The 12,703-nt window shown below is 38.0% G+C and overlaps 2 protein-coding genes across 7 annotated transcripts in view; one reads left to right on the top strand and one right to left on the bottom strand.

Annotated features, from left to right (window-relative positions):
- The window catches only part of LOC115233962 (40S ribosomal protein S12, mitochondrial-like), a 67,796-nt gene extending 61,434 nt beyond the window's left edge, over positions 1–6,362 (bottom strand). Inside the window, exon 1 of one of the 2 annotated variants that reach the window (XR_003883861.1) lies at positions 6,322–6,362. The gene's annotated coding sequence lies outside the window, so the exon portion shown is untranslated. Of the gene's footprint in view, positions 1–6,014; positions 6,052–6,321 lie in introns of those variants that run through there. The other variant, XR_003883862.1, reaches the window with a different exon arrangement.
- Positions 6,363–6,844: 482 nt separating this feature from the next.
- The window catches only part of LOC115234000 (fasciclin-2), a 102,701-nt gene continuing 96,842 nt past the window's right edge, over positions 6,845–12,703 (top strand). For all 5 annotated transcript variants that reach the window (XM_029804681.1, XM_029804682.1, XM_029804680.1 and 2 more), the window contains exon 1: positions 6,845–7,169. In XM_029804681.1, the coding sequence (XP_029660541.1) occupies positions 7,115–7,169 (55 nt within the window). In that variant the 5' untranslated portion in view covers positions 6,845–7,114. The remainder of the gene's footprint in view (positions 7,170–12,703) is intronic.

The raw sequence follows: 12,703 nt of genomic DNA, 5'->3' as shown, positions 1-12,703 counted from the left end.
TGATTACAAGTTGTTTGACCAATTATATACACACACAATCGAGGGAAATATTTTTCTCATCTCATCTCGTCAGCAGAATAAATATATTTCTCAAAGCGGAGCTTTCGATATTTATAAGAAAATAAAAAAATTAATCATAAAACATATAAAATGTTGAAAAATATTTTTAAATAATAATTCTTATTTGATCGATTAGAACTAAACGCAGGTACGCAGCATCTTGCAACTATGAATTGATAAAGTTTTTATGCCTAAAATTGTGGCAGAAACGCGCGGTATCAGATATTAATCTTTGCTTGACGATTGAACGGTAATCACGCTTATTTCGCGGTAAACATGCCGACATCAAACGGACCCCTTTCGAAACGCGCATCCTCCTCTCTTTATTTCCAGCCCGCGTTCTCCTCTTCTGTATTTACCTCCGCTGCGTTAACGAGTTTCGCGTACTTCGCCCCAGCCTCCAGGCACTTTTCATATCCCTGTGCGCGGTCCATCCGCGCGGCATCAAAAAACATCAACCCGTACTCGGTTTTCGTTCTTTCTTTCCAAACAATCGAGCGGGGCCGACCTTCCATCCAGGCCGTGTCGAGGACGAGGACGAGGACGTTGCCGGGGTGTCGTCTTCCGGGCTGTTGCCTTGGAACGATACGGTATTCGAGGCGCGCGATGACGGCGCAACCTCCTTCTTCCCGGCGCGCTGCATCGGATCATCTCTCCCTCTTTGCCTTCCTCTCGCTCTCGCTTCTCTCGCAAACCGAGTATCTCGTTTTATCCGCCCCCGCGCTCGTTTTATCTGTCCCGCTTCTGCTCGCGGATGAGCGGCGACGACAGACGCCGTTCCTCCTCGTCGGTGGAACGAGGCGAAACCCTTTCGAGCGACGGCGCCCGCCTGGCTGCCTGCCTTTTAGGCGCCGGCGAACCTGCTCCCACACAATTGTATGCACACACACACACACGGTACTCGATGAAGGAATGAGAAGGGGAGGTACAAGTGGAAATAGCGAAAGCGAGAAGAGGGAGAAAAGAGGGAGGGGGCGAATGCGGACGAAGAAGATCGGTTTCATCGCTGATTTTCTAGCTCGACGCGATCTTTCCTCCCTCTCCTTTTCGCTCTCTTGTCTCCGGCCATAATCTCCCTTCGTCCTATCAATGATCGACCGAATTACAGTCGACACGGTATAGCGTGCCTCGGATGCAGAGCGCGCACCTGTTGGCAGTTTAATCGCGGTTCAGGGAGGGATGCGATTGATCGACGCGAAATTGCCGCGGCGATTACAATGGCTTATTTGTATTTGTTCGGGAACGATTAATCGTCGTTAATGCAAACTACTCGCGAATCGAGTCAGATCGGAAAATGAAAATGAACAAAAGAATGAGACAGAGGCTTTCTCGGAGATTCTCGAGAAAATATAAAATTGCAACGTGAGACACGAGCGTTAAATGAGACGTCGTTCGCAACGCGAAGATGTAAGAGCATCTCGTTTCGTTTCCGGCAGAATCCAAATTTTCCACGGGGATAAAATCGCAGACAGCTGTGTCTCTCCGCCCCCCCCCCTCTTTTCCCTCCGCGAAAGGTACTATTTCATCTACTTTCTTTCCAGTTGCCTTCCTGAAGATTGATACCAGGAATGATTCATTGCGACCATTTATTTCGCCTTACGTTCCTTCGTATTCCTACTTTTTCCCTCCTTTCTTCAACCAAAGTTTTTCCTCTTTACACGGGAAAACTTTGTTCGTACGTCGGTAATTGTACGTAAATACAATCACGTACAAAACACAGATGAGCACTTCTCTAACTATGTTTAATGTGTTACGTTATCGATTTGACGTAGGAGAAGAGAGATATATTTCTTATAGAATTTTCACAAAGATATTCGAAAAAGGAAAGGAACGCGAGTCTCAGAAATCTGATTTAGAATAGAACAGGATATGATTTCATGAATCAGATTTCTGAATTTAACCATTTTATTCTGCACAGATTCTCTTATCGAGTCGGACTTCCAATTCAGAAACTGGCAGCTTCATTTCCTCGAACATCTTTGAATATCTACTGAGATTCGAGAATCTAATTCATAGGTAGTCCTTTTTCCTTGGGAAAATCTTGCCTTTTCTCAGATTCTTTTATAAATGTGCCTCGTAATCCATACTATTACTTTATATCAACGTAATGAATCGATTGCGTATTATATATATAAAATCGGAGAAACGTAACTTCTTAAATATATTTCAACCTGCCAATAGAAATCGATGATTCGATAAAAACTACGAAATATTTTCGTTTATTTACCGAGAAGAATCCGTCGGTTTTCTGGCGAAAGATGGTGGAATAAATATTTAATTTAATAGCAATCTCGCGCGCGCGCTCTTAAAGACGAAAAAGGGCACATCATTTGTCCCTCATAAATTTATGTCTCGCATCTCTCACCCTTCCTTCCTGCCGTTTATCCCTCTTACGAGCTTTCGACACTCTTTTCTTTTATGCATCTAGAAAGATTCAAGTGTTTAATAGTCGATTTTAGACGAAAAATACAAATATTTTTTAAGATATTATTTGACCTGACATCTATTCTTTTGATTTGTTTGCACTTTCCTATTCTTTGTTTATAATTCCAATGTGTGCGCGAGGATCGACGATCTGGCGATGAGCGTTTATTAATCTTTGTCAACGTAATGCGCGACAGAAAGATTAAGCGAGACAATTAGAGAACAATGAAAACGCAGACGGATAATTTTACGAATTGATCCTTTATAGAAAACACAGAAATTTATATCAAATGATTTCTTTGCAAATTTGTCTATAAATTCTATTGAAAATCTAAATATATATATACAAAAAAGTGAAATTAATCACATCGATATATAATTTCCTTTTCTTTTCACAATTTTTTTCCATTATTTCGCTAGTTTCTAATAAATTGAAAAATGTATCACAATATGCAAATACTTTTTAAATTATCTGATTTTGTATACAGAAGTTAATATTTATACTAAAAAATATTGTTTCTTTCGCTCAAATTTATATTTATATTTTAAAATATTGGAAAACAAGAATACTGTATTTTTAACGAATAAAACTGCAGAAATTACTAAAAATTAAACCATTATTCTGTTATTACCTCGTTTTATTACTAAAATAAAGATGGCTCGTTGCCGCAAAAAAAAAAAAAATATCTATCGTTATGAAAAGCGCCGAGCACTTGGATGAAACGAGATTTACTTTCGGGGCGCTTCCTAAACCTTTGGAAAACCACTGAATGGCGTGACGGCTTCTCTAAGGGCAACTTTAAGACGATAAAACCTTAGCGCCGTGTTTAAGCAGACGCCGCGCGCGAGAATTACGATCTGTCATCTTAGCAGACGCGCCTCGTTTTACCTCGAATGGATTAGTAACACTAAAAACGGAACCTGTCATTATTTCGCTAGTGAATTGTAAATACAATGCCAAGGCTACAAATTTCAAAATAATCGTGGACAGCGATTCAATTAGTTTCGCACGATTTTTGACGTATCGAATATCATCATTCAAGCCACGTGTATATATGTGACGAAGCTCTTATTTTTTTCCAAAAATCTAATAAAAATGATGCTCAATTTTCGACTTAAACGCCCATCAATCGTCCCCTAACAAGCACGGGCCTCTTTATTGCCAGGCGATCGATCAATACACAGACGTTACGAAGGACAGAACGAACGTCATCACTCGACTTCACGCGACGGAAAAAAAAAAAAGACGTGAGAGCATCCCTTGTCCGCGATTGTAGCCTTCGGTGTAAACAGACCGCTGACAAATGATAAACAAGCGAAGCGTCGACTGTCTGCATCTCTTGCTCTTTCTTCGTCTCCTGGATCATCGTCATAAGACGCGTTTTCTCGCGTCACGAAAGACGCCGAGGGTCCAGAACCGTATATACCACGCGAGGGTCGGCAGGTTTATTTGGAAAAGGACGACCCTCTTGAGAGAAAAGACGACGTTGAAGCCGTAACCGGTGATGGGGTTTTGTATACTTGTCGAAATAAATAAAAGGGGAGGGACACTCGAGGCTGCATCGGAGCAGCATCACTTCGAAATTGTGACGTCGCGTCGCGTGTACCGGAACAAAGTAATTGAAAGATAATTGCTTCGCGTCGATTGGTTTGCCACAATGATATTAATAAATTTTAATAACGTAATAATAATAAAAATAATGGAAAAAAAATATGTTGCGGTTTTTAAACTTATCGTATAAATTAAATTATCAATTTGATTGTTCTCGGAAAATATATAATATTTTAGCAGACCTTTATTTCTTTTACAAATATTTTAATTTGAAAATTTTTTTACCCCTCTTGTGAGGAAAACTTGTCCATTCTTCTACGTGACATAACGACTTTGATTTTCCAATTCTATATATTTCCATACATCATACATGTTCCTATGTAAACTCGAAATAAACCGCGTTATATTTGCGCGCCATAAGCTTTCGTGTAATTGTGTACATGAGAGAGACGTAATTACGGACCTTAATACCGTGGCAATATTTGTACGAATTTATTCTGCGTAAATACAAGATGTGTTATCAATCTTTGGAATTTTAGACAATTATGATTATCGTGAATAAGAAAAACCGACGTATCGTAAACTTTGTGGCAACGAAGGAATTCAAACGATGACGTGACACAATAATAACGTAAATTTCTATACCTCCGCCACGAATTTCGGAAATTAATTGAGCCATAAAAAATCCGCGTAACATTTAAAAATGGTATAATATAGTCAGATGTAAAAATATCCATAATTAGTTATAAAAAGATCTGATAACATATTTTATATAATATTATAATATCATATAAAATTACATATATTATCAGATCTTTTCATAATTGATTATGAATTGTACCATTATTTCTCGGATAATCACAGCAAATTTAATCATCATTTAATCCTATTAGATAATAGAATATGCGATAACGTAATATATATATATAATAATGAATATTATTTAATCAGCTCGGCGTAAATAACGTGGAAAAAGATTGATAAACTTGAGCCTAAATAACTGTGATTGACATCAATGTAAAATAAATTGAAAAACATTAGGATGAAGAAGAAAAAAGCAGAGAATTCTAAATATATATATATATATATTTATAATTTATTATTTTTTTGGCAATTTACTTTGCTGGTTTGAAATAAGATGCCAACTACAGTTGTTTAAGCTAAAATCTATCAATCTTATTTCATGTTGCCCTGCCGTGGTGAGCTGATTAGTATTCATTTTTTATCACTAGAGCATATTGCATCGATACCCAACGTTATCCACGGCAACTACATATAAGCCGCTGTCATAAATCGCGGATTTTTGCATATGCCTGCGGGCAGAGCATAGAGCGAAACAAATTCCAAAAACAAGATTGCTGTATATATATCCTATGAACAAAAATCCCTCGCTGTCGGGAGATTTATATTCGTTTGGGAAAGTGTGTTATACCCGTGTTTACGAGCGTACGATGCAGCGACGTAGGAGAGAAAATAAATGGTCGATCGAGAAAGAGTCGATATATATATGGAAGGTAACGTGCCAATATCGGACCCCTACGTGTAAAAGAATCTAAACTAACGCGTATATAGTCTAATCTAAGTTGTAAACAACATACGTGTTTATGTACGCCTCTCAAATTCTCAATCGAAATCAAAGAATAACAGAAGGAAGTAACCTTCTCGCTTTAACACTTTACTGTTGTATAGCGTGTGAATATATACGTAGAGCTTTGAGAATGTACGTAATAACTCACAGTTAAACTCGAGATTAACCTTAATCGATTCAACTCTCGTATCCGACGACAGAAATTTTATTTGTAACAAAATAATTTCGACGAGATTAATTTCTTTCGACTTTTAACCTTGAGAGAATTTTCTTTTTCGATACGACAAAGTTTTGATTTCGAGTGCAAGAGATTGTGTTACAAAAACAATTTGTCGATTGGGAAGGCCTCGCGGTTTAAGATAGTATCGAGAAAAAAAAATGTCAACTTACGTCGTGGAAGGATATCGTGTGAAATACGTAAATGTAAATATAACTCGCAATTAAACTCGGAATTAATTCCAACCGATTCCACTCTCGTATATTCGACGAGAGAAATTGTATTTGTGACACAGAATACGTTTAACGAGATAAATTTCTTTCGGTTGGCAACCTTGAGAGAATTTTCGGCCGAAATTTTTTTTTTCAATACGACGAAGTTTACGTTTCAAGTGCGAGAGATCGTGTTACAAATACAATTTGTCGATTAAAAAGACTTGGCGGTTTAAGACAGTATCGAGAAAATATAAAGTCAACTTACATCGTGGAAGGATATTACCAGGAAGGATATAACAGGAGAAGGTGCGAATTTCTAGTAGAGAGAGAGAGAGAGAGATTTTTCCGCGGAAGGTCGTGCGTGCGTGCTCGCGAATCGGCCGACATTTTTTCCCCTACTCTGCCTCGCGTCGTACCTTCAATACGACGAAGTTTACGTTTCAAGTGCGAGAGATCGTGTTACAAATACAATTTGTCGATTAAAAAGACTTGGCCGTTTAAGACAGTATCGAGAAAATATAAAGTCAACTTACATCGTGGAAGGATATTACCAGGAAGGATATAGCAGGAGAAGGTGCGAATTTCTAGTAGAGAGAGAGAGAGAGATTTTTCCGCGGAAGATCGTGCGTGCGTGCTCGCGAATCGGCCGACATTTTTTCCCCTACTCTGCCTCGCGTCGTACCTGCGTGCCGGACGGGGACCGTGACGTCGGCGGAGAGGGGCGGAGATAGCCGAGCGCGGCCGAAGGCCATGCCGAGCGCGCGTACGTGACTCGCCCCGCAACAGTCACAGTTCGAGATCGGCCAGCGCGACGACGCGACGTGCGACATACGGTACGTGTTATTATAGTCAATCCGCGAAGTACGTAAGAATGCGTAGTCCCGTTTAGCGGTTTTCTCGATCGATCCCGATCTCCGTCGATCGCGTGTGGTGTCAGTGAAGGCGCGACGAAAGAGGAGAGGAAAAAAAAACGAACGGTGTGAACGGTGAAGAACGAAAGACTCGTTTCTCCCGAGGAGAGTGAAAATAAGAAGAGGCAGCGAACAGCGCACGTCACGATGGCAGACCGTCCCGCCTGCTTCGCGATCGCCGTCCTGTTGCTACAGCTAACAGGTAAGCACGTCAGGATATTCGGATCGTGCACGTCAGGATCGCGCGATTGACCGTGGAATCCGCCATCGAAGAAATCTCGCGCACGGTTTCTCACCGCAACCGTTCCTGTGCCGTACCGTTCACCGCGCTTGGATGTAAAAAGTATGTGCGTGTGACCGTGTGTGCGTGAGACAGAGAGGAACGGACGCACAATCGGGCACGCGAGTACACTCAGCAGGTGGTTAATCGTCTCGTACCGTTGCCGAATATTCGATACGCGGTGCGATGAGCGCGCGATTAACGGGCGCTCGCCAATTTGAATTTGACGCCCGCGCGCGCTTTCGTTTGAATTCGAAACGGCCGCTGCCAACCGTCTGTCCGACCTTTACCTGTCGCGGTATTCAGTTTCCTCGCTTTTGTTCCTGACGATACGCGTCCTGTTGCGCGTCTCGGCACGATTTCCTGACGGACGATCCGCACGTATAATTGCATCTGCATGCGCTGAATTCGTCAGCGATGAATCATTTGCGTTTGCGTTTAAACGTGAATCATATCGAGAGAAACTTGATGTCGGAGATTATTCCAAGTGATAATAGTTTATCTTTGAACAAATTATCGTGTTTTGATCAAATTTATTTGTGTAATATAAAATTGAAACAACGTGCTTTGATTACATTATCGCACTCGGTATATCTTTGGAATCGTCCTCTCATTAAAAATATAAAAAAGGTTTTAATGGTTTTTTTTTTTTTTTTTTGGACATGATTATGTCGAATCGAGTTTATATAGAGCCAGATTTTCCGAGCAGTAGATATCTTGTTTTTAAATTTTTTCCAAAAATGTTTTTATTGCAACAATTAAAGATTATGTATAATTAAGCCGATGTTTAAATATTATTTCAAAAATTAATCCTGGAACACTTATACATAATAAAAGAATTTAAAAAAATTATTATATTTTTTTCAAAAAAGATTTTATTGCAACAATTAAGGATTTATATATAATTAAGCCGATTTAAATACAATTTCAAAACTTAATCCTAGAAAACTTTTATATCATAAAATCGTTTTGAGAAATTATTATAAAACTTTTTCCAAGAAAGCTTTTATTGTAATAATTAAAGATTATATATAATTAAATCGATGTTTAAAATTTTTCATAAATGGATTCGAGAAAACTTTTATATCGTAAAAGAGTTGTAAGAAATTATTGATCATCTCAATTATGATTTTGTGATTTTACAATATCCTGAAAATGTAGCAGACATTGATTTTTTTTTTTTTTTTAAATAAAAAAATACTTTTCAACTTTTCACGATTTTCCTCGAGATATCTCCTGGGATATAATTTCTGTCGCACTTTTCGTTTTTGTGTACGCGAACAACCTTGAAAAGTTTCCGCAGTCTCGGTTTCTTCTCGAGTACGAACTCGAAGAAGGTTCTTCTTCGTCACTGCACCTGAGCAAACGTTCGTTCCGCGCACCTGTTAGGGGCGCCCGAGATGCTCTCCGGAAGAGGACCTCTTCAACAATAGAACGCGAGCGTAGCCTTCGCGAAGTCGAAGGGATAGAGAGGGGGACTCGTGGAAAAGGGACCTGTATATAAGTCAGAGCCGGTGGTCTATTACAGACGCCGACCACTTTTCTCGAAATTGCTCGCTCGACCTCGCTCGCTGGTACCTGACGTGGATCTCGCGCCAAATTGCTGTAAAGGAGAGAGGCTGCTCTCCCTTCTCTCTCTCTCTCTCTGACCTTTTCTCCTCGAGTGTTCTCCCTTTCGTTTCGATCGTCCGTTCATGACCCGCGAAGCTCGTTGAGCTGCGCGTCTTCTTCTCTTCTTTCCGTCTCTTATCTCGTTCCTCTTTGTCGCACGGGGTCCGGTTTCGTCGAATCGCCTCGAAACATCTCGTTTTCCTCTCCTTTCTTTCCTCCTCGTTGTCTCTTCGCCTTACACGGTACGAGCGTCGTCGGCCACAATTTATAAACAAGCGTCGTACGAGAGAGAGGAAAGGGAGGAGAAGGATGCTGGAAAAGTACCGTTCGCTGATACGTTTCACTTTCCAACGTTTACCTTACACGGCTGTTCTCTTTCCCAGACGTGTTTCTTTCCCTTTCTATAGTAGAAACTGAAAGCCGAGACTTGATCGGCTCGTTTGATATACTGTTATTTACCTTTTTTTCTAATATTTGAACAATCTAAACCGTCGATAGTAAAATCGCTAAATACATTTTTTAAGAGAAATTTCGCGTGAAAATAATTTAATTTAGTCAGCTAATAGAATGGATGTTGTGAACAAACAATGTTAGAATCGCGCGTGCTATTTCTTTTCTTTTCTTTAAATCGAAAATTTAAACGTGACGATTTCGAATTGCACGGTCATCACGAGAGCCTCACAATGGACAGGTTATATCTCCGTATGAATGGAGTGCGACGAGATGCCGAGCGATCATCTTACCCTTTAACAATGACGTGTAAAGACTTCGACAGTTCAGGATGAAAAAAAAATCGTGAGAGATGCCTGGACAGATAAAAGAGCTTCGGCGGAGATCTCTTTCCCCCGATTCCATCGTAAATTACGACGCCCCGTCACTCTCGATCGCGAGTCTCTCGCTTTAGACGACGGTTCATTCTTTCTTTCTTTCTTTTTTTTTCTTTTTTTTTGTACTGCCTTTTGTCTGATGTAAATACCGCTTGCTTTTGACGCAGAAAACAATAATATCAACTTCGCGACTCTTGAGTCGCTTGTTTTCGAGATAGTAAGATACTTGAGGAGCCAAGAAAACATTTTATCTTAATTAAATGAACACCGAGTACCCGACTTGTGCTCCAGATTGTTTGAAGTCAAACAAGTGATGCGAAAATATCTTGAATTTTTCATATTACGTTCCGACAAATTTTTATACGTAAATAGAAAGCTTTTTAAAAGCGTTTTAATCTGCAATATTAAGTGACTTAGCAACTAAATATTAAATTGCAAATCTATTAAAGGAAGATCTACTAAAAATATTTACGATACATATTTTGCTACGTTTATGCAAATATGAAATATTGATCTTTGATATTATAATAGAATATTATTGTGATTCTCATATACAGGGTGGTCCTCGTAACGGTCGCCACGATTTTTAAGGCACTTACAATAATCTGACATAAAAAAGTCATAAACAGAAATTTATTAGTTTCTAACCGGCAACAAATTGCAATAATAAAAATTGACTTTTTTTTTTTTTTTTTTTTTTTTTTTTTTTTTTTTTTTTTTCGTGCCGTTTCATTGTCGCGGTCTGTCCGACGAGCGTATAAATTATAGCGGTTGACGGTTACGTATAATTGTATGGATCTTCGTTACGTCGACCGGGGCACGCTCGTCGTGAACCCCCTGGGAAATATTTGTACCAGGTACACATCGCCAAGACCTATGCTTGGGGAGATGGATGCGCGTGTCTACGGAAACTTTGGTGTCATCCGTCACTGTAGAACTTGTTCCGTCTTTTCAACAAAGCAGTACAATGATCGAAAAAGTCAGTTCATCAAATTCCTAAGGATTAATCAAAGAATGCGCGCGAGAAATTAGAATTTGTTGAAAAATGAATTATACAGGATGTAACTTTGAGCTCTATGCATAAGAACGATAAAAAAAAATTATCAATAAGGATTCTGAAAGGTATTCTTGCAGAGATAACGATTATTTAAGAATGAAAAATGGGATTCTTATCATCAACGCAAACACAATACACCTTTAAATTTTAAAGATGTTTAAAGTGTCCTCCTCTTAAAAATTTATACAAGCTCTGCACGGAAACAAAGAATCTATCATTAATATTAACGATGGGGATTCCGAAGGATTAAATTGTATTTTGTGGTTTTTTTTTTTTTTATTATCGTAATACCCCTTCTTAACGGATATCTGTCACACGATGTCCATTTATTATGCAATATAGGATGCTCTTTCTTCAACGAGTACACACACATAGTCAATGTTTTTCCACAGTTTAATCGCAAGTTTCAAATTTTCGACACTTGGCAACTAGGTTGCCGAGAGAGAGAGAGATGAGGTCATCCGTGTTTTCTTCCCCGCATGTTGAATCGTGAGTCGTCACCAGGAAGTTTTGTTCCATCACGAAGCAACTTGTTTAATTAACATAATGGAACTCCTTTTTTTCTTTCAGTCATGATGTTTTCGTGGCGATAACACAAAGTATTGTTTTTAGATGAGCTGGCCGTGCAAATTTACACTTTTTGTTCCATATATCATCCTATTCTCGAGAAGGAGAAAATTCACACTGTATATAAAATATATATGTCCTTGTCGCTTCTTCCCTCGTTATTTTTATCTTTCCGTCCTTGCTTTTATCATTGGTCAGATAATTGTATATTATTTTGTTATAAGAAAAAAGAAATTAACGATTAAATATTTAGTTGTGTATCTCATATATATATATAATTTAATAATAATCGGATTCTGAGAAAAATCAAAATTAATTTTTTGAGGGATTCTTTTTTCTCTCTTTATCTTTTCATGTATTATCTAAATATTTTTTAAATTTTATTTAATTTCTAATATTTCTTTGTATTAATTGTAAAGCGTAAAGTTTTATGGTTAACTAAAAAAATCGCCAAATATGACATTCTCAAAATGACTCAAAATTCTTTATCCCATGAAAGCGCAAATGCGTCATTAAATCGTTCTCGAGCACTTGTGATTTATCCTGTAGATTGTGAGTAGGAGCTGTTATCCTTGGCGGATCGTAATAAGTGACGCAAGGTTTAATGAGATAGTAAAACTCGTGGAGCGTGAGCGCACTTGGCGCCACACATTCGCTGTTGCAATTGCGTTTTTTTCCTTCTTTTTATTGATAAGTGTCTGCTTAGAGAGAATTTTGATGTATTTCAATTATATAGCTTTATATACAGGCAAAACTTGCGATACTCCAAACGCATATTAAAGCAACTCGGTTCTATGAAATTATAATTAACGTCTGATAATTAACATTAAATAAATTAACGCGAATAAAGTTTGCATAGTCTGTACAGAAAGGGGTTATAAAAACGTAAATTATAGATGGAGAAATGTATATTTAATATATTCCGAAAATAAATTTTTAATTGCCATCACAAAAGACATTTTATATTAATAAGTATTTTAATGAAATTAAGTTAATTAACAAATATAAAAATAACGTAGAAAAATAATTGTGAAAAAAGAATGCATACATACATACGAGGGTGAGTCAAATGAAAACCTTAAAATTGCGATAAAAATAATGAACACGGTGTCATTATCTCTTCTAAGGATGCAGTATCGTTATCAATAACTTAAAGAGTGTCCTGCAGGTAAAAAAATAATACAATAGTATACAAATAAAAAAATGATACAGTTGTGTATCACTTTCGTTCAATAAATTAAGAAAAAGTATTGAATGTTTTTGATTTATTCTCGTGTATGTATAAATTAAATATTTAAATGGAAAATGGACAATGGAAAATAATTAAATATGAATAACGTTGCAATAAAACGGGGAATTAATGGAACTACAAAAATTATTCACAAACTACACGT

Source organism: Formica exsecta, unplaced genomic scaffold, assembly GCF_003651465.1.
Source record: "Formica exsecta isolate Colony F162 unplaced genomic scaffold, ASM365146v1 scaffold192, whole genome shotgun sequence".
Lineage (NCBI taxonomy): Eukaryota > Metazoa > Arthropoda > Insecta > Hymenoptera > Formicidae > Formica > Formica exsecta.
This window is presented reverse-complemented; position numbering and strand designations above follow the sequence as displayed.